The sequence below is a fragment of the Leptinotarsa decemlineata genome, unplaced genomic scaffold (genome assembly GCF_025532065.1).
Source record: "Leptinotarsa decemlineata unplaced genomic scaffold, Ldec_3_MD MMD2_tig00026363_RagTag_RagTag, whole genome shotgun sequence".
NCBI lineage: Eukaryota > Metazoa > Arthropoda > Insecta > Coleoptera > Chrysomelidae > Leptinotarsa > Leptinotarsa decemlineata.
Window position 1 is genome coordinate 631757 of NW_027412706.1, and position 23501 is coordinate 655257.

Below are 23501 nucleotides of genomic sequence, written 5' to 3' on the forward strand. Positions count from 1 at the left end.
CTGTGAATGATATTTGATTCAATTCGTTAACGAATACTTGGAATACAAATGGAATAAGAAAACAATTTTTGTTTTCTGAAGTATTTTTTCTTTCGCGTAATTTGAAGTTTATTTGAAAGTAGTTGTTTCGAAAGGGATTTTTCTTCCAGTTTTGTGTTTGAAAGTTATTTCTTTGTATGATCTATTCATCTTTGTGTTAGGAATCACACGTTAAAAGGTAAGACCTCGTAAGTCCTTATCTCGCACAAGTTTCAACTTCTGAGGGTTGTCGTTCGTTGGGGTGCGACAGCTGGTTAACGAAAAAACAGATTTTTTTGTAAAGAGTTTATTTTGGAATAAATTGCACATTTATGATGGAGAGGTAGAAAGCCAAAATCTTCCTTTCCCAAAAAATAATTTCTCATAAAAATATACCCCTGTGAATTCTTCATAACTTTACTATTTTCTGGATTTTCAAGGGCATAGTTTTCAGTGAATTTTCTCCAATATTCATTTTATAATTGTTTATTTATTAAAAAAAATTTTTGAGTTCATAATTTTTTGCCTATTGTGAACTATTCTTCAATTTATACAATGTGTGTCAAGAATAGAAGTTAACATTGTATGTTTCATTTAAAAGTTTTTGATACTAATAAACAGGGATTTTTCAAATTACTCAGTAATATAAAGGGTACCACGATGGATATCGGATTTAATCTAATATACGTTTGTGCAAGATTCCTCACAGAAATATTTGGTGAATTCTCGTCGTTTACCCTGCGGCAGAAAAGTGATAAAGCTGCAAGAGTTTCAAGTCATTCCTTATGGAAAAACACGTGCAAATTCAAGCAGGTCTATTCTGGCGATTTTACGACCTTCGACCTTCAAAGCCAACTCCAAGGTCGTTGGAAAGTGTTTCAAAGAGAGAAAGAGAGAAGGATGGAATGAGTATCGGAGATATTCAAAGACAAGAGCGTAGACTTGGTCTCTTTTGGGACTCTGCCTCATTTCTCGTGGCCCCTTAGGGCTTCACCCCTGAGCCCCCTTGTCGTGCACCATTCACTGCTCCCAGTGGTCATCGGCAGCTGAGGAAAATTTCATTTAACGGTCCATATGCCTAAGGTCGTCTGCCCAAGTCCATGCTCTTATCTTTGAATCTCTTCGATACTCATCCCATTCTTCTCTGCAACGATTGCGTCACACGTTTCTCTCTCCCACTCACTAAAGTCTCTGCCTGAAACACTTACCGACTACGCGCGACCTTGAAGTGCTCCAAGAGTGGCTTTGTTTCGCTACTGATTTAAAGTTTCCGCTGTACACGCGGTAGCTTCTGATTGGTCGACTGGATGACAGCAAAAGTGGAGAAGTGGGGACTACTACGTCACACGTGTCTCTCTCCCACTCACTAACGTCTCTCTTTCTCTCTGAAACACTTACCAACGACGCGTGATCTCGAAGTAGGCTTTGAAGGTCAAAGGTCGTAAAATCGACAAAATGGATATGCTCAAATTTGCACGTGTTTTTCCATCAGAAATGGCTCAGAACTCTTACAGCTATATTACTCAGAAAATCTCTGAAATTAATCAAGTGATCACCAACACACAGTTTTTGGAGTGCATCAGTGCAAGACCGATTTAAACAAGAGAGCAGTGCCTTTCTTACTCGAATGGTGATATCAGCCAGCTGTGTATGAGAGTAGGAAGGGGTGAATATTTTTAATTTCAATGCGAAATATTAATTTTGTTACCTCATTAAGTAACGGTGTAGTTTTTGGGGTTCTCCATTTCCAAGTCTCCATTCATTTGATTATCTTCATAATTTGACCATTTTGTTTTGTTCAAAATGAATTGTGGTCCGTTTCATCCGGTTATAGAAGACAAATCAAAAGACGTGGCAACAACGCTATCAGGTTTCAGCTTTCTGCTGGCGCGACCAACTTACCTTTTAAATTGTTCGCTTGAAACTGCTGTTATAGCTTCGCGGGTAACAGGTGTTGTGTTTGACCGTAACTTTTCGTTAAATAACTCGAATTTCGGTACAAATTCTGTCTGATGATGACAGAAACGGTGGTCAATGTGCAAGAAGCGCCTAACAATAACATGGCGAATAAGCCGCAACAGACGAACCAGCAGCAGGATTCGCCCTTTTCTTGGATTAAAATCAATTTGGATTATTTCAAAACTGTGCCAGGACTACTGAAAATTGCAGAGTTTGTAAGTGTTTCAAACATACCGCATAAGCTTTTACAGAACGAGATTGACTTCCCACAAACACACCTCTTATAAAATGTTTCGAACAAGTTCTTCACCTTCAGTTATATATTCTCCCAAAGGCAGCAATACTTCGTGGAGTGAAGCATGTCAAGAAGGTATTCTTGAGGCGCGCACCTAGAAAGTGAAGTTCACAATTGTAGTGAAGATGAATCCGTGGCCCACTAATTTGCATGAACCTAACCCGTAGTTTCTAAAATTGTGAAATTTGTTTGAAAGTATGTCAAACAAACTGAAAAAATGGACCGCTCTGAGAACAGAACAGGAGAATTAGTTCATTTAGAAAAGAATGCACGAATATAAGGAGCGTCTCATTTCTATTCTAAGAGAATCGCACCACTTCACTTTGAAATAAATTGAATATATTTTTCGCTCTTTCTCGAACTATGGTGAATATTGATTGTTTCGGTTTCCAAAAAATTATAAACTGAGAGAGAAAAATGTTGAAAGGCATATGTCATATATATTCTAAGAAAATCGCATTACTTCTTCGCTTTGAAATAAATTAAATTATTCTTCCATCAAGGTAAATATTGAGTAATTTCGGTTGAATAGAAAAATATTGAATTGATTGTTGCTGGTGTTTCACAAAAACATAAGCTAGGAGTCTTAGTGGAAAATATGTCGAAAAGCGCGTGTCACTTCTATTTTTGAAAAATCGCACACGTTTACTTTGAAATAAATCAAATAAGATTTTTCACTTTCCATCGAATTGATGTGAATATTGAAGGGTTTAATTAGAGAAATATTGAATTGATTGTTGCTGGTATGTTTAAGACTTTACATTCATGTTTATCACTAGAATACGACACTTATAGTTTGTGATTCTATTTTAGTCGAATGTAAACGTCAGTGTCACATGGATTTTTCCACATATTCTGAAATTTCTATTTTGTCCAATCCTCACTAGCCCTGTGAATTTTCCAGTTTGAATTTGGGGACTCTCCTCCGTTATTATAAAAACAATTCAAATACTTTTATAGATAAACAAATTCAACTCAGTTTTCAAATGAAAAACCAGAAGGTTCGATATATAATTCAAAAAGTCTAAGATGAATTCCAAGAGATTCATGGTGGATTGAAATTAGCGGAAAATTTTGAGAGGTTAAAAGAAAAAATGAAGACATGGGTGGAATCAAAAAGAGTCTACGAAATGATTAATCAGCAAAAGTAGATACCTAACGAAGCTATTTCATCAGTCAGCGAAAAAATCATTTTATTGGAATTACAAACATATGTTCACAGTTTCAGCTATTTGACATGTTTGTTGGTGAGAGGTATAAAAGTTAGAACTGTCAGAAAAATGTTTACAAGTGATACAAGTTTTTCACAGAAGATGGAGAAGATGTGAATGACGACGGTCGCCCTGGACGCCCCAGCACATCAACAACCGATGAAAATGTTGAGGAAGTGAAGATAATTGCTATGGAAAATCGTCGAATCACTATTAGAGAAGTTGCTGAGGGTGTCGGCATATCATTTGGCTCATGCCATACAATTTCAATCGAATGTCAAGGTTTTGCTTTGATTACCGTGGCGTAGTTCATTAGGAGTTCTCGCCATATGGTGGTACGGTCAATAAGGAGTATTATTTTGAAGTTACGCACCGTTTGCGAGAAACGAAGAAGATGTTTGGGATTGTGGAAAACAGTATATGGCTTTTGCATCACGATAATACACCTGCTCACTCGTCATTGCTTGTCCGTAATTTTTTCGCCAAAAACAACACCGTTATCTGTCCCAGCCACCGTATTCACCAGATTAGGCCTCCTGTGACTTTTTCTGTTCCCAATATCGAAGAAACCCATGAGGATTGGAAAAATCACTGGCACAAGTCTATTTATTATATCTGAGAGGAACTACCTTGAAGGGAAATAGAATAATTTATTATTTTTTGATGAAAATTAAAATTCACCTTCATTTTTTGAAAAGACAACGAATGTACTCTCATTATCTATTCATTACATTTACTGCAATTATTAATTTCGAAACTGATAAAGCTTCTGAGGAGATTAATTATCAAATTATGTCCAATTTAATGATATTATCATTTTATGTCTATAATTGTTTATATATTCATGTGATAACATGATTTTAGAATGTTTCTAAATATTTGTGGGCATATATAAAAAATACAATTCAATAGGTAGAGACATGGTTTATTGTCGGATTCTGTAACATTTTCATGTTTTAATAACCATGTGGTATGTTTCAAATAAAAAAAATATTTGAATTGAAGGGATTATATTTTTAGGAGTGATTAATTTTTTCGGAAAGAATTGTTTTGTATCGAGATGGAGTAGTAGAAAGCCAAAAACTTTTTTCCCAAAAAAAATTATTGTTTTTGAGTGCATGGATGACAGTAATATATTTATTTTTCTAACTAAACTAGAATTCTAAACTGAAATACTTAAATGAAAGCAATTTCCGGGTTTGTTTCAAACCTTTCTTCTGGAAATGGAAGGGTTTGTATTCATGGTTGAACTCATATCCCTCTGAGATTAAATGCCTGGCATATGTGGAATTTATTTTTCCATTCTGAAAACTATATTTGTGTTCCTTTATGTGAGCTTTGAATGTTCTGTCAGAATAGGACTAAGTGGGTTTCCCATTATGAGACCTTTCAAGGATAAGTAAAAAGTTTCATTGAAGTGGAAGTAATTCTGTGAAAAACACATCGTAAGCAAGTCTAATATTTCATTTTTCACTACCGGATTGATAGAGTTTTCGTCCAATAGATTCTCTACCAGAGTAATCGTTTCATTCGGAGGAATACTGGGAAACTGATTCTTTACATCGAATGAAATCAATTTGGCATTATCCGGGATTGTAATATCTTGAATTTCATTGATCAAATGGTTTGCATTCCTCAAACTGAATTTTGATTTGAAATTGTTGTGGTTTTGAATAATTGCAATGAATTTTTCGGATACCTATTTTAACTGAAGGAGCTGTGACGAAAGAAACTATCTGTCTTATCGGGTAGTTATCTTTGTGTAATTTCATCAACGAATACAATTTAGGTGGTTGTGGGTTCATGATTAACGATCGGAATTTTGCTTTTTCCTTGACTTCTTTCTGATATAAATGGGTGGAGTCATTTCTGAGACGTCTTACATAAAAACCTGCAGACCGCGAGCAGAAAACAGGAAAATACCGACCATAACCATGAAACGACCATGAAACTATACACTCTTTAAAAATACCCACATATCAGAACTGCGTAAAATTTTTCGACGGCGTTTTCATAAGGAAGTTCTCCAAATGAAAGAGATTTCAAAAACTAAAGTTTCAAATGTACTGAGTGCAACGAAATGATAGGCAGCTGCGTTTCGCCAGGTACTTCTGAACCACACTTCCAACAGGAAAATAACTCTTTTCTTGAAAATATCTAAGAGATGTCCAATGTTCTAGGCTTCTAGGATTGCCTATGATATTTGTGATCCTGAACATGGGACTGGTTTGGGCCGAGCCCATAGATATGAGCAATTCTCCAAATGTCGAATTTAAATTTATAAAACCACCAAAGTTGCTAAGGTGTATTCAGATTTCTAATTCGAAATAGTCTTCCAAGTTTTCTGTAAGGTTGCCTCTGCCAGTGAAAATGTTTGTTCTAACATTATTATGTCGAATGATAATAAATTCAACCTTAGAGTCAATACCATGAATTTATGGTATTGATTTGTACTAAGTTGCTGTCAGCATAAACTGAAATTTCCTCCAGATATAAAACTTCTTGTTGTTGGCGTTGATATTAGGAATCTACATTGAAAAACGAGACAGTGTCTAACAATAGAAAAAGGATTGGAGACAATAAATGAGTTTATAAATCCATTTCTGATGGATTGCTTCAACCAATGGAAACCCGCTAACGTTTCGAATGGACCAACAGATGAATCCATCGAATTCACCAGTGGACTAATTCTTGAATTTAGGAACTCTTTGAATCTGGATTCTGCTGTTAACAGACACGGTTCAAAGACTTCGGCTCTTCTTCAAAGAAAAGTTACCTGTTGATGTTTGCTTCCGGAAATCAGAATGATGACCTTTAAGCTGTAGAAGCATTTCAAATACAGGCCAAATGCAAAGAATCGTTGCATCGAGTTGATTAACATTTCCATCGATGGGGTTCAATTACCAAAAAGTGACGTCACGAAAAATTTAGGCCTTTATCTCGATAATTCTCTGCGTTTCACTACGCATGTTTCTCAGATTCTTAGGAAGGGTTATATGAATCTAAAATTAGTATACTCGAATAAAAATCTTTTGAACAAAACAAATAAAATATTACTCTGCGACGCACTGGTACTATCTCATGCAAACTATGCTGATACTGTTTATGGTCCAGGACTCTTGAAATCTGACAGGCAGAGACTTCAAAAACTGCAGAATTCGTGCATAAGACTCGTCACGGGCGTAAGGAGACGTGAGCATGTGTCTCAATACTTGAAACAACTCGGGTGGCTGAACATGGATGCTAGGCGCACACTACATTCTGCTAGTTTATTCCATAAGGTCATATCCACTGGGAAACCTGCCTACCTATTCACGAAACTATCCTTTAGAACCGATGTACATAATCTAAATTTGAGATTTAAACATCTCTTGACTGCACCTAAACATAAAACTTTTTTTTTTCGAGGATCTTTTTCTTATAACATTGCACACTTATATAATCGGCTACCCATTGAATTCAAATCTCTATCACCACTTAGTTTCAAGAAAAATTTGAAGAGATTCATGCTACAATCCGGTTCTCTTCTTTTATAACAGTTATCAGTTGACACCTATACATATGTTTTTACAATAAATATGAAGAAATCATCAAATTTATCATCATATTTGTAACATGATTTTCCACACATAGAACATATAATTTTCATTTATTCGTTTATTGCCTCTCTTTTCTACTTTTCTTCTGCTTCTCTCCCTTTTTTCCTTTTTTTTCTTCTTTCTAGTTTTAATTAAGCAAACACTGTGTATTATTATACGTTATCTCTTACTGGTTGGATGGAAGAGCAATTTCTGCCTTGATTCGTCATGCGCAGACGTTGAATTCTGCCATTTGTTAGGTTAGATTAGTATCCCTTGTACTGAGTAACCTTTCAATAAAAGCATTTATTATTATTATTATTATTATTAAAATATAAGTTCCCAGACCATGTAAAGAATGAACGAGTGTTCGTCACTTCTAATATATTCAGTAGGTATTTGAAATAACTTATTTTACTCAGAAATACTCAATTCCATCACACTTCTTTTACGCTTTGTATTCGAAAGGATCATTGCCGAAAGGTGGCGGTGCAAAGAAAATATTCTTTGTGGAAATAATGAATCATTTGTGAGATGCTGCTTGACCGATAGGTGGAAATTTCAACCATTGATGCTGCTAGTGTTTTCAACAAATAAAGACCTCAAACGATAAATAACTAATCGTTACAATTGATTGTGAAATATGGAATAATTTTATTGTTTTGGGAGATTCGAGTTCTCTAATTGTGAATTTGTGCGAGTAATGTTTTTGGTATTATTATTATTATTGATATGAGAAACTGAATAATATACTTTCATTAACGGAAAGCAGAAGAAACCACAACGATTTGTTGAATTAACTGATAGGACTTTGTTTTTCAATATTTTAAACTTTCTTACTTAGAATAACAGATTAAAAATAATTGCCGATGCGTACTGATGCATGCATAGTTTTTTAAGTACATTGAGTAAAATTATTATGTTTTGTTTAGTATAAAATGAGAATCTGTGCCTTGTGAAGTCACAGGTGATTATTGCTGGTGAAACCACCGATTTTAGTTTACTTCACGACCATTGAGCGCCATATTCCTAAATTAATTCCCAAGCCAATGAGGCGTTCTAAAATGTTTTTCGTTCGCCTAATTAGTATTAATTTATTCGTAATATATAATTAGTTCCTAGTGTGACCTGAATTAGCAGGACACTTTTAGATGTTTCATACGGTAAACAGTACTAAAAAAGGCATTCAGTCGTATGAAAGAGACACAGTTTATTAATGTGTTATGTAAGTGTTACAGGATGTCTGAAAACTGAATGCTTCAACATTCGTTGAGTCTCATAATATTAATTGAAATAACATCTTTCGGATCATTACTTGAAGGAGGTTATTGCTCTAGAAACCTCTTTCATTTATTCCCTTTTACTACAAAGTTTCTCTAAACGTCTAAATTCTAACTGCTGAAATGTACGACATCGGTATTAGAGTTTAATGTGTTACATATATAAGGTAAAAAACTGGAAGTAGTACCGAACTTCTGTGCCAGAGCATTGACACTATCTGGAAATGAATTATACTATACAGTGTGTTTCTTGACGAGGGCTAGTTAGAAGTATTTCGAAAAAAGTACAGCAATTGAACACCTGTAGATTTAGGATTATCTATTAGTGAACTTAGTGTACTTGAGAACCGTTTAATAAACTGAAACCGGTCGTAACAAATTGGTAGAAATTAGACAAAAGTATATTTTTTCTATCTTATTTTCAATACGAATTTCTACAAAATAAATAGGTCATCAATTATACAAGTTATTTTGAAAATATTTTCAACTTACCTTCATTTAACACGAATTGAATGTCCTGAATATTTGGTGATTCCTAATTTCTTTTTTCAATTCTGATTTGAGTTTATCCAGGATGGCTTATGTTCACTGTATATATTTCTGAGACACGAGATGAATTATATTAATATAAAATGTGAAAAATTTGATAATTCCATTCATATATAAGCAATGATGATGTATCATTATACCAGTATTTTATGTTCAATAATAACGGTTCAACATTATATTGGTTTGAAAATGTCCTTATAGGACGGAACTGCAGTAACGTTAGTTACAAATAAAAGGTGTAAAAAACATAGAAAGTTTCATTTGTCATTTTTCATGTCTTTCCTATGACGTAGATACGTTCAAATCCATCAATTTAATTGTTCCAGATGTATTTAATTAATTGCAAAAATACTTCAACGAAGTAAGACACTTTATTGTCATTAAGAATAAATTTTGTGTACAGATTTGTTCAGAAATATTATCAACACTTATATAATACACATATAAACATATATACTTATATATAATATTACATAAATAAACACACCCATTACACCAGACAATCAAACATTTATATCCAAACAAGAATATAAACAAAAATCTTATATAACCTAAATTCAAATATACACATTTTGTCACGTAAATTTATCATTATAGAACTCTTGCAAATTATAATACGGTCTATCAGCCAAAAATGTTTTTTTCTACACCTGTACTGTAACAATACACTTATATGACCATAATCCGTTTCATAATGATATCCATTATGATACAGATTTTTCATAACGATACAGATTATCAACCAATAGAAACCCATAATTTTTCAATAAAGAATCCTGTTCCTTTGTCCTAGATTCTAACCTAAGTAACTAATTGCTTTATTTGTCAAAATCAGTTTTCATATTACCTACCTATATTATCAAAATGTCTGAAAACAGCGATATAGAAGGAATACCATCGACTCCAATATTTTTAAAAGATCAGTTTAATTACAGTTGTTATATTCAATATAAATATAATTAGAATCTTTATAGTTTTCATATCCATGATAATACCATTAAGTTTGTGTTTTTTTAAAAAAAAATATGAGTTAATTACTGTAGATGTGTTCAATACAAATATAATATTTATAGTTTTTCATTATTTATCGGGTTTAGAAAAAATAGCGTATGCAACTCTCATGTAATGGTTATTAATACACTCGCATATACCATACAAAACTCGCCTTCGGCTCGTTTCGTATCCCGGTTAATGCTCGTGTCTTAATAACCATCATTACATGATCGTTGCATAATATACTATTACTCCTATTCTAAACATTTTGTTGGTCAAATTTGCATATCTTATATCTGAGGGTAAGCGATTAAACATCTTGGGACATATTTTTGTAAATGAGGCAAACCGATTCCAGAATAAACAAAGCAATCACTGTTACAATCTTTTGTTCAACCAATTTGTCTGCATGAATCACGAAGTTTAGACTTACACATATACCTGATAGCCCGTTTCTGCAGTACTAATACAGACAGAAGTGCTGATGAATTGCATACTCCCCAAAACGGTATTCCATAACGTAGGTGGGATTCAACGAGGGCGTAATACACCGTTCTGGCAGTTTTGATTCCCAAATTTATTGAAATTACTCTCACTGCATAACATTCGGATGGGTTTTTTCTTACAGTTTGTATCTGATAGAAACTTCTGTTCATAATCTACACTTCTGTGCAAGAAGTGTATATTGAAGTTAATTACCTTCTTCTTTTCTTTAGAAATTTTCCACATTTTTTGTATGAATTTGAAGAAGTAGTAAGCCAAGAAGTTTTTTCCCAAAAATCAAATCTCTCCTGAAAACCCATCTCCCGTTCAATTTTTTAAGCATTCAGGTTACGTTTCGCGACAAAATTACATTTTTTTTTCGGATTGAATACATGTTGTACATTGTGAATGTACAAATAAGGTTGAAACTCCCAAGTAGCAGCTGGCATACAGACATTGTCGACATTCATTTCTGTCATACGAAATCACAATGAAAAATTACATTGATCTAATGGCCCGGTTTATCAACCATTCAGTGACTAAAAAACGTGATGCCATAAATAATCGTTAATCGAATTTGCCTAGAAGATGGGCACCGGAAAAGTCAACTCTTCAGTTGATTGCCAATCAGTTAATATCGATGTCACATACTTTATGATTAACTGAAGCCGGCATCAAGCGGAATACAGTTAAATTCCATCGTTAACAAGTTTTCAAACACAAGTGTTTAATTGCTTCTGAAAATATCGACGACTATATAATTTGAGTGCATAATGGAAAATGATTTCATTATTCGTTTGAATACATAGCAAAGGCGTAATCTCAGGTGGGGCAGACGTGGGATTGGTTTTGAAATTGATTACAGATGTATACGCGTATTTAATGACCCGAATACAAAACGATGAGTAGAATACAAGGTTTGATCAAAGAACAATCGAAGAGAGTCGGGTGACAGTTTGGAGATCTTCAGGTTCGAGTCTCATTGTACCTACATACATTGATGACGCTCATTAGAAAAACAGATAATTTCTATGAATTGAAAGGGGACACATTTTTAGGACAGGTTAATTTCTGGAAAAAAGTTTTGGCTTTCTACTTCTCTATCTTCATAAAAAAATTTGGTAATCTTCCAAAGCAAAGAAACAATCAATTTCAAAAAATTATTTCTATACAAAAATGTGTAGATCATGCAAAGAAGTAACTTTCAGACACAAACTGGATGAAAAAGCCCTCGAAATAACTACTTTCATATAAACATTGACTCACATGAAATAAAAATACTTTTATATGAACACTGAATTATACAAAAAAACTTTTCTCTATTCAGTTTGTATCCCAAACTTTCTTATGGAATTGAATCAGATATCATTCACAGGATTCCTACACAATATAGTAAATGAAAGAGGTAAAATTTCACTTACATGGAACACTAACTACTATATTGTGAATGATATCTGATTCAATTCCATGACGAGTGTCATGATAGATAGTGTGTTTTGTATAATTCAGTATTCATATAAGAGTTTTTGTTTCCAAAGTTTTTTTATCGTGTAATTCAATGTTTATATGAAAGTAGCTGTTTCGAAAAGGCTTTTTATTCCAATCTGTGTCTGAAAGTTACTTCTTTGCATGATCTACACATCCATGTATAGAATAACTGTTTTGAAATTGATGCTTCCTTTCATTGGAAGATTTCTTCATTTTTTGTATCAAGATGGTTAAGTAGAGAGCCAAATGCGTTTTTTCCCAGAAAATTTATATCTTCAAACACATATAATTTAAATTCATTGTTATTTCAATACTGAAAAATTTCAGATATTTTTTAACCAGATTTCCAAGAAGAAGAGAATTTTCAGTTCGATAATGTAGGGGTGGTCATTTCTTAGTGGGATTGTATTGGTATCTGGATATTAAATAAAAGTTATCAGAACATTTAAACGGGATTTTGAATAGTTACAAATTTTCAAACACAGAAATGATGGAATTGGCCGATACTTGATGAAAATCCACAACTAACGCCATTCAATGGCTTTTTCGGGCGTGTCTTTACTTGAGTAAAATACGTGTTGCGTTTTTGTAAAATTGTTTAGTGAAACTCTCACAATAAAGTGTTTTTTGAATACGTTACAGAAAATTATTTTGAAAACAAATTTTTTAACATTATTCACGGGAGTGTTGAATTGTCTAGAAATGTGTCAATGAATTGAAAAACGGTTGATGGTGACCCAGATAATACGAAATATTTAATTTTGCATCTAATGTGCCAAACCAAAAAGGATGTGTTATGTAAACAGCTCAGTAACATTTCTAATAATAGAGGCGAAAACAATTTGTTTTATTTCTAGATATCTACAATGTTTATTATTAATTTATTAATTTATTATTGATTTGTATTCACCAATATATGATGCTACTGAATATGTAGCCTTCCCTTCATTTGACTGGTCTTGTAACTCTTATAGTTTGGAAGACACTAATACGATTCATTGAAAAAATTACCTGGTCTCATATTATTCAGTCTATATCCACCCATACCTTCTTAATAAATCAGATATCAATTGACATATCAGCCTCGGGGTTCCTAGAATATCATGGTGATAGGTGTAAATTTGGCGATATCATATAGTTGGTTGAATGGGAATCGGTAGGGAATATTGTGAATAATTTTCCTCACGGTAATTAGTATACGATGGGTTTGTTTCTGAGTGATCACGCAGTAGATCATGGTCTATAGCCCATGATGATGTATACTCTCATTGGATTGCCTCTCAGGGCTTTTAAGAATTCATGTTTTTCACGCAGTAGATCATGGCCTATCATGATCGGTCTTATAAATATGTTATATGTATGATGTAGAGTCTCACTGGATGGCCTCCCAGTGCTTTCAAGAGTTCTCTTTTTTTTAAATTCTGTCGGGAATGTAGAGTAGGTCGGTTTCCCAGCTGAAGGTCCTCAAAATGAAGAGCAACCACAGTCCGTCGTGTATTTCTGATATGTACCGCTCTTGGTGGAATCAAATGTGCCAAGTCACTTGAACACCTCCCGTGAAAGTATCTATAGAAGAGAGACAAATCTCCAACCTTTCTCAGATGTTCCAGACTAGCAAGAATGCAAATTATGTTCGTGTCTTCAATCAGGCGGATGGCTCTTTTCTGGATGGAAATCAGCAGCTTTAGCGTTTGTCTAGGGGCAGAGCTCCATACATGAGAACAATACTTCAAAGACGGTCTGATCTGTATATCAAAAGTTTCTGAGGTATGTACAGTTTTCTGGTTCGGAACAGTGTTCTGAATCAGCAACATGATTATTCCAAGACATATTGGTGTCTATTTTAATCCCCAATAAACTTATCAAGGCAGAAAGCGGAATAATCTGTTGTGACATTATTATATCCGGTTCGGAGACATTTATCTTTTTGATGAACAAAACCGATGCATTGAATTGAACCTAGTTACTTTCACCCCAATTCGAAATCACCTCTAGATCCTCATAAAGATATGCAACCTTCTGCTGCCGGTGAAGATGTGCATCCGCTGCCGATGTCCTGAAATCCAAATGAAATGACGAGAAGTGTGCTGTCGTCAGCAAGCCATTTATTGGATTTCTAGCAACTTTCTTTTGAATGGTGTAGATAGTAGACAGACAGTGAATTAGTGTCTCGATTTTCACTTCCTTTTAATCCAAATATTTTTTCCACAAATACACAAATTGTCGTTATTGTTCATTGTGGTTTGAATAAGTTCAACAATTTGTATTGAATATTTTATATATTTAGCGTTCTCTTCACTTGTCACAATTATCCTTTTACATATAATGAATTTCTGATATTATTTCTGACCTTGATTGAAGCACAAAGTGCACAAATATGACATACTTTTTTTTGATGAACATGGTTTTATTTCAATTACCTTCATGACGAATAACATTATCAGTTTTCATAATCTACTTACACCTAATGAGCTTCATTTTAGGCGTAAAATCTATTTATAGCTTGAATGACATTAAAATAAAGATTATGTAAGCTTCTGTTTATATGTTCTTTTAATGTCTTCAAAATAGATAAATGCATTCAAAGTTAAATACTAAGTGGTCATTTCCCAAAAGGCGTTTTTTATATTAGTGTTTACACTTGTGATCGCAGAAAAACGTAGTAACCAGACAAGCCTTTTAGGTTCAATTAATTCAAAGTTAGAAACGTTTTGAATATGTTTCGCAAATATTCTCCATATTTATAACTTGAAGATGTTTACAAATTCCTCTTGAATTAAAAAAAACAGGTGAACAAATTGAATATTTCCAAAGCAGTGCTATTAATTATTCGAATATTCAATTCAACTTTTCTTTAACACTTCTCACGTGAATATTTGAAAACGAGAAGGTCGCATTCAAATTAATAATTTATGAGCCCATATCTTTCTACAGTAATTAACCAAAAATGAACGTTTGCACATCTATTCTATATACGGCAGACTTATCAAAATATCTAGAATTTTGTAAGATTATTCACTATGCCGATGACACCTTTATGAATCTGTTTCTACTCATCTGAGTTGAAACTGTCTGTGAAGTAATGGATTCTGATCTGGAATATATCTTTAACTCATCAAAAGCGCACAGTCTTCTCTTGAATCAGTTTAAGACTGAGATGATGATATTTGAGACGAAAAATTTAGAAATTATGGAACATCCCCATTTCACAATCTCCATTAACGGAAGTAAACTAGAGGTATCAAGTGAATGTAAAAATTTGGATGATTAATTTAAAATGTAACAAGCATGTAAATGATTTCCTAAATCGTATGCGAAATTGTATGTCTCAAGAAATTTAAATGGCTAAATCTTGAAAGTAGATTCACATCTGTTTAAAAAAAAAACATACAATGCTGTGAATGTTTATAACTCTGACAGAAAAATTACATGAGCCATATGTTTTTCTACCTTCAAAAGAAATCTCAGAGCATATTCATTCGTTTTCGTCGAGAAACTGGATTTCCGGATCTGTATCTGTAGAGTAGGGAGGGTGAGTGTAGGCCTACAGCACTCAGACCACATGTGACCCATTGTACATTGTACATTGTACATTGTGACCCATTCTAGGTCATCGATTATCCAGTCCTCTCCAGGAAGGTGGACAGGTGTATGGGAGACATTTTCTTTATATCGGCAGGTGTAGGCCAAGACTCGCCGAACACACACTCTCTTATCGACAGTAACTCCGGGCATTCGCATAGGACATGCCCGACAGTTTCGTCTTCCTGTTCACACATCCTGCATAGAGGTGTGTCCACTAGCCCCATCTTGTGGAGGTATTTCCTTAGATGGCAGTGGCCAGTCAGAAATCCTACTGTTAAGCTTAGATTTTTCCTGGTCATCGCCAGATATTTCTTCGGCGCAAGCTTCCCAGGGTCGTCCAGGGTGATCCTGGCAATATTGCATCTTTTGATTTCATCCCACCTCTTTAAGGATTGAGGATGGGTGTGACGTTTGGCTAGTTTCGCAATTGTCGAAGTCATCAGGCCGTAGGTGCCACTGGACTTGTCTGCTATCAGTGCAGATTGTTATGTTTTTGCCAGAAATTCCTTTCCTAGTTAATCTTTTCTGGCGATTGAGATACCAGTCAGTTTTGTTGGGACCACACTGGTATTTTTTGCCATTCACCACTTAATCTTTAGGCTTAATGATCTGGAGTACAACCACATCCTGATCCTTCTTTGGTTTTTGAGCCGTCTGTATATATGCGTATTGCATTTGTAGCAGCTGACTCAGTATTCTCTTTTATTTGTATTTTGTAGGGTTTATTAAACACAAACCTGGGTTCAAATCTGTTGAAAAAATCATTCAATGCTGTGAATGTTTATGAATCTTTGAGTGAAAAATTACATGTGTCATATGTTTTTCAACCTTCAAAAGATATCTCAGAGCATATAAATTCGTTTTCGTTAAGAAACCCTTGCGGGTTGCGTTGGAGATTTGAATAGGCCACTTTTGACCTAACCTAACCTATATTCATTCGTTTACTCGTACATACAGTGTATTAGTACTATTTTATTCATTAGTGAGAAACATTGTAGACACAATATTATTATTATTATTATTGTCAGCCACTTCATGACAATTTCTAAATATATTTGACCTGGTTCGTTGGACTTTGTGTTTATTTGAATTGGAAAACAGTATTTTTGATAAAAAAACTGACAATAATAAAAAAAAACGAATCTAATAGTCTGGCAACTCTGGTTTTCAATTTATCCTGCTTCAGTTAAGACTTTCTCTATGTATGGATCTGACGTCGTGAACTGTTCAAACGATCACGTGGTATTTACCAGAAACTCGTTTGTTGACGTTGAGTTAATGAAGCGAATTGTGGTACCCATTCTTGGTATATCATTAATTTAATATAATGATATATGATTTTTTTTCCGATACGTTTAAAACATTCTTGAATATTAATCGTATATGAATGCACCTACAAGGTTATCTTTCAGCGGTCGGAGCCTATCATGCAACATTCTGTCATCACTGTATTTTTAGAAATGTGTTAATTGAATGAACTGAGTATAACAAATAACAAAAGCAACGTAGTTTTATGTCCATCATAGTCCATCTAAAGGTTTCAAATTTTCAATTCATTTTTTTTATTCTGTATACCAATTATTCAATAGTCAAAACTGAATTCAGAATGGAAAATGGAAAGACGAAAAACACATGATAAAGGTATTCGTATTGCAATGAGATAATAATTGTTTTTGTATTTCATATTTCAGTTTTCTATTTCTATAAAAACGTGAAATAAATATATAAAAATATGAAAGATGAAAGGAATGAATGTAAAACATGCATATATGTAATCATAATTAAAATCATATGTTCATCTAAGCAATGTAGTGCTTCAAAACATCATCATGCATAGTGCACGTGGTCTCCCAGACATGACTTCTTGTACAGAGTCGCATTAAGGAACGACTGATTTTCTTATAATATGCGGCTGGGTATATACAGGAACATTTTTCAGGTGGAGTATAGGGACACAAATTAGCAGTTTCTTCAGCCGTATTAGTACTTGACATTTTGAAAATTCTAACTTCAAAATGTCGTATATGTACACACTACAGGCGTTAAAACGTAGCTGACCACTCCGACACTATGAATTCCGCCAGACGATTGCAGTTAAATCTGATTGGCCAGCATAAAGAGGCTTGTTTATTTTACCCAATAGATGCAAATGTGCGTGGTGATCATGGTTTGATCACGCATCTATGTTTGCCTGGGTTACTTTGTTTGTTGTATGGACATAGTTTGAATGAAACAATTTGGTAGGGTATAACGAATTTCTGAATGAATGGCACAAAAAAAGTTAGTGGAGATCATGGATAGTACTACAACACTAAAAAGTATTTTTTTACAAAATTCAATATCGTCAATTCATAAATAGGCATATCATTTTTTTGCTTTTGTTTCGAATTGATATCGTACGTAAATCAAGTTAAGACGATTTCGTAGTGCTTGTTTCAGAATGAAAATAATAACTGGAACTTCTGGTATATAATAAGGCAAACAAGCACTGTATCGAAACACTAGAACAGTCTACATCTTCTCCTGAAGACGCCAACTTGGTCATTGAAACATACTTTGAAAAGAGTATTGCACTTCTAGTGTTTGGGAACAGTGCTTGTTTTGGATGCTTATTTTAGGTAAATATTTTGCGAAGGTGTTATACTACGAGCTTGTTTCACGTTTCATTAAATTCACTGTAGTTTTGCGGAAAAACCCTAATAATAAGAATACAGAATGAAATCCGTGAAATATTCAGTAACAAATATAATATAATGAGAAAATTAATAAAATAAATGTTTAGAATTCATCTTCATCAACGTTTCTAATCTGTAGGATCTGGCAACTGCCTGCTGTGAATTAACTACTTTCCTGGCTAATACCGAAATTAACATTGAATTATATGCGACAGACAGTTATGCCAGTTTTCTTACCGGAAATTCTTGCAGATGCTCTCGTTCGTGCAGAAGAAGGACTTTGCCAAAAACAATCACTCACAGATCGGTTTCGGAGTATTATCCCTCGTCAGTACTGGGAAGATCCACCCAAACCGCAGTGTGCCTGGAACTCGACAGACTTTAACTAATGAGTTCCATCTCGTGAAAAAAGCCCTAAGCGGAATGTACCAACACTTGAACAGAAATCAAAATAAGTCTGATGACTATATCGAGGAGTGATACATACGATTTGGAAAAATAAATATTTCAAAATTACGTTTAAAAAAAGGCAAATGTCAGTCTTTCTACACTGTTGTATTTGGAAAATACCTACCGGAAAACAACTACTTCCCCGGCTAATAACACGACGGACGTTGAAGTATATCTGATAGACTGATGTTTCTCCATTGTCGAGCAGCAGGACATCGCTAAAATCAATTGAATTGATCATCTACAGACCGATTTCGGGGATGCATCTGCTGATCATATATATACATATGTATAGATTTAAACATTTTATATTCTAAAAACATTAATATGATATACGGTCTGATTAGATAATTATTTCTCAATCTAGTTTCAACTACCTGTAAAGGGTCGATACAATCAATATTATTAGCTAGTAAATGCAGGTGAATACAGATGAAAATACTTTTCAATAGGTAAAATTATGTGAAAAACATGTCAATGAATCAATAAATATTGCATTTTAATTATCTGGTAAAAACAGTTATTATGTAACGGGAAACTATTCAACTGAATTTGGTCGTTCATTAGAAATTTGGAGTTTTTGTAGTTATTGATTTCCAACATTTCTTCTGAAAATGAAGAGTTTTGAATTCATAATTGAACTCATGTCCTTCTGTAAGGAGGTCAGCAGCATACGTCGAATTTATTTTTCCGTTTTGGAGACTGATACTATGTTCTTCAAGGCGTGCTTTGAATGTTCGTCAAGTTTGGCCTACCGAAAACATCGAACACTCCTGATTCATCTGATACCAAATTCTTGTCTTTGTTATTTTCAATATGCATGTTCAAGTTATTAATGGTTTTGAAAGCTGTGTTTACACCTTTGTTTTTTCAGAAATTGACAATTTTCGAACTAGGTTGGCCCAAATATGATCCTTTTTTATAATTTTCCCAGCAATTCATCGTAGTTGAAAGAAAGTGCTATGTATTCATCTAAATATCTAGTGAGGGATGTTCATTTTCTCGACAAGGTCACGAAACACTGAACTAATTTCATAGACAAATGAACGGCTCAATTTCAGAATATAAATATTTTGCTAAATGGCTGAACATGACAGATTTATTTATTTTTACGGTTGAAAGTTTTATTAAATTTTTGTAACTGAAATATGTCTTTGAATGTTCAAGGAAAATGCTTGAAAGATCTAAGAAAAGAATTGATGAATTTCTGAACATACTGTATATGGTAAAACATTTAAATTGTAAGTTAAAATTGCGAACATTCAAACTCCCATTGAATGGCCTTTATTCATTAACCGTTCCATTTCCGAAACAACGATAAAATAGCACACTGGTCTAATTTCGTCTAATTTAAATTGTTGTTGATTCAAATTAGAATAATTAAGCTTGAGGGGCAAGTCTCCGCGGAGTGTCAAGGCTGAAGTTGTTGTTAGCACTATTTGAATCACTTTCAATTGTTCTAATAGTAATGTGTTTTAGTGTTATTCGTCATGTAACACTAATATATTCATTCGTGTTGAGAGAGATAAAAGAAAACATAGACTGTTATTTTCAATTGGTCGAAGCATTTGTGGGAAATATGTTTCAATTTTCAAGGATGACCACTCCCATCCTAACTTTTTCAGGAACTGCTGTGAACATTGTTTTAAAAAGATGTAAAGGTGGGTGTTACTATTTCTATTCATTGTTTGGTGACCGCACTTCCTTTTCTTGATAAAGATTATGTTACCAGCCTTTCATTGGCTTTCATATCATATCATTTGGGATTAATATCCCAGTTATAAGTACCATTTTGTATCTCTCTACTTGCATTTTGAAACAATACATTTTGTTTGTTCCAAATTAAATACAAGTTTTATTTCTGTCAACTTTCAAACTTTTCCAGTACACTAAAAATATTTTAGTCCTCTGAGCAGTTACGGCAAGCGCCAAACGTGATGGCGAGCCCGCCCACATGAGCACGAACTCATTTTCAAGGTTACCCCCACTACAGCTCTTGCAAGACATACAAATGCTCTGTACAGAGGCGTACCATTATTTGTCCTCCAAAGCTGTTGGCGTTTGGCATTGTTTGAAGAATTTGTGATGCTTCTGGAAAAATATCATCGCCTAACCAAAAACCAGTCATCAAGAGTGTATCATCATTATATAACATTTTAATAAACTGTACTACTACCTATCATACTAAAAGAAATATGAAAAAAAAAACTTACAAAGAAGTCATGTTCCATTTGTATTCCTGATCAAAATTAATTAGGTTAGGTTAGGTCATACCTGTCCGATCGCTCGCCATCACGTTTGGCGCTTGCTATAACTTGCTATAAAAGAGGTAGTGGTATATCTTTTTCATGCCGTTTTCGGTAAGTGTTCAAGTCAAGTAAAATTAGTACTCTTTGGCGGTTTGGCAGACATTGCAGATTCTTAAGATACTCTCCTATTTTTTTAATGGTTCGATTTCGTACTTCTACTCCATAGCAAGCCATGATGAGGGAAACGAAGTAACACTGTTCAATGTTTTCAAAATAAGGCTAGTTTCAATAAGATATTTAATATTTATTTGTTATTCATAATATATGAGTAAGGAAGATAGTGAGAAATGATGAGTAATCAAATGTTTGAGAGGAAATAAGAAACCCCTTTTCTAGTTTGATGGTATGTACCTGAAACGGGTATCACTCAATAAGAGGTTTGTTCAAAAAATTAGATGAATGTTCAAATTTCGCAGGCTATGTAGATTCGAGTAGCGATTTTTTTTTCAAGTTGGTATACTCGTCTCGAACATATGTTCACGGTTTAAGATACTTAGCATGTTCAGTTTGCTGGTGAGAGGCATATAAAAGTTAGAAGTGTTTGACGTGTTCGCGATTTTCTGCTATCGAAATAAATGGATTAAAGAATTTAAATCATATTTCATGTAAAAACGGAATTAAGTGCTCAAAAATATTTGAAATGTCAGCAGTAGCATACGGTGATTGTTCTGTGAGTTAGAAACATTACAAGTGGTACAAGCTCTCGTATCTGTAGAGTAGGGAGGGTGATTGTAGACTCACAGCACTTAGGGCACATGTGACCCATTGTACATCCTCCCGAGGAGATGTCCTTCTAGGTCATCGTCCATCCTGTCCTTTCCAGGAACGTGAACAAGTCACTAGGAGATATCTCCTTTATATTGGCAGGTGTAGGCCAAGACTCGCCGAAACACACACTCTCTTTGGCAACCTTGAGGTGTCTCACGGTGGCCTCTCCGCGAAAGTTTTGGAAGGTGCAGCGATATTACTGTCGTTGCGCGGCTTCTTCAACCTTCTTGGGGGTTCCTCCGTGGTGGTGAACAAGTGAGGGAGCTTTCCTGCAGGGGCAGCCGGTTCCTTCCCTTTATTCAAGGCAAGTGGTACAAGCTTTTCAGAGAAGGTCGAGAAGATGTGATTGATGATGCTCGCCCTATACGCCCCAGTACATCAACAACCGATGAAAATGTTGAGAAAGTGAAGAAAATTGTTATGAAAATTCTTCAAATCACTTTGAGATAAGTTGCTGAGGTTGTGGGCATATCGGTTGGCCTATGCTATGCAATTTTGTCGTTAATTTCGGGCATGAAGCGTGTGGCAGCGAAGTTCGTTCCAAAATTGCTGAATTTTGACCAAAACACCGTCGCATGATCATCGCTCAAGAATTGTTGGTTGACATCATTAGCAATCCAGATTTGCTAAAAAGGGTCATCACTGGTGATGAATCATGTGTATATGGCCAGACCATCCAAGCACCAGAACAGCCAAGCACCGGACCAGCCAAGCACCAGACCAAAAAAGCACGCCAAGTTCGATCAAATAACAAAATTTTGCTCAATATCACATGGTCGTACGGTCAATAAAGAGTATTATCTTGAAGTTATGCGTCGCTTACGAGAAGCAATATGAAGAAAACGTCCTGTATTGTGGTAAAACAATTCATGACTTTTTTATCACGATAATGCACCTGCTAACTCTTCTTTGCTTGTTCGTCATTATTTGTCCAAAAAACACCGTCATTATGCCTTAGCCACTGTATCCACCAGATCGCTGAGAGGGATCAAGGACATAGCAAAAAGTGCACATCAGAACTGCTTCCAGGATTGGAAAAAATACTGGCACAAGTGTATCATATCTGACGGTGACTATTTTGAATGGGACAAAATAGAAATTGATGAATAAATGAATATTTCATGAGAAAAATGAAAATAAACCTTATTTTTTCAACAGACCTCGTATAGTGAACTTGTTTTGCCAGACTCATCAATTTAGAACCCCAAAGTTAGTGAAAATCGCAATACCTTCAATTTGAATAAGGTCAAGAAGCTACCATTTGGGCAGCTGTAGATTGCGGATTCATTAATAATGTAGGTCCATCATTGTAAGAATTAGTACGGCTGTCACTCCCACGAAGGATACTGCTGAATGTTGTGGTGGAGGCAACTTGTTCTCTTCAAAGGGATCGTCAGCTCTAAACAACTTGTTAAAGTCACTCAATAGTGAGATGCGTCTGTAGGTATCAACTACGCATCGTTATCCAATCAACAAATAGAATTTATTAAGATTTTTTTTCTTTTCTATTCATTTCTTCATGCCACTAACTACTTTATGAATGCGCTGTATATCTATTATGTTTCATTGATAGCCGCCATATTCATTCTATTCTTTCAATTGTTATAACTAAAGCTATAACTTTTGGCAAATATACCATTTCCACTTTTTTAGTGATGTCTATATTATTTGACAGCAATGATGAATTCATTATTACATGCTTATAGAATATATGTTCCAAAACAAATTGCATTTATAATTGAAATCACCGTCTGGTCACTTACATCCACGGTTTTGTGACAAAAAGTTCCTTTCATTTTTCAGATATGAGCGTATCTAGAAAAATCGAAGAATTGAAAACTGTTGCGACCAGCTAAGAAG

At 34.4% G+C, this 23501-nt stretch overlaps 1 protein-coding gene across 1 annotated transcript in view; it reads left to right on the forward strand.

Moving 5' to 3' along the window:
- The first annotated feature begins 1919 nt into the window (after positions 1-1919).
- LOC111508797 (CKLF-like MARVEL transmembrane domain-containing protein 4) overlaps positions 1920-23501 on the forward strand; it is an 80185-nt gene continuing 58603 nt past the window's right edge. Inside the window, exon 1 of the mRNA XM_023164408.2 lies at positions 1920-2192. Within this exon, the coding sequence (XP_023020176.1) occupies positions 2031-2192 (162 nt within the window). The 5' untranslated portion in view covers positions 1920-2030. The remainder of the gene's footprint in view (positions 2193-23501) is intronic.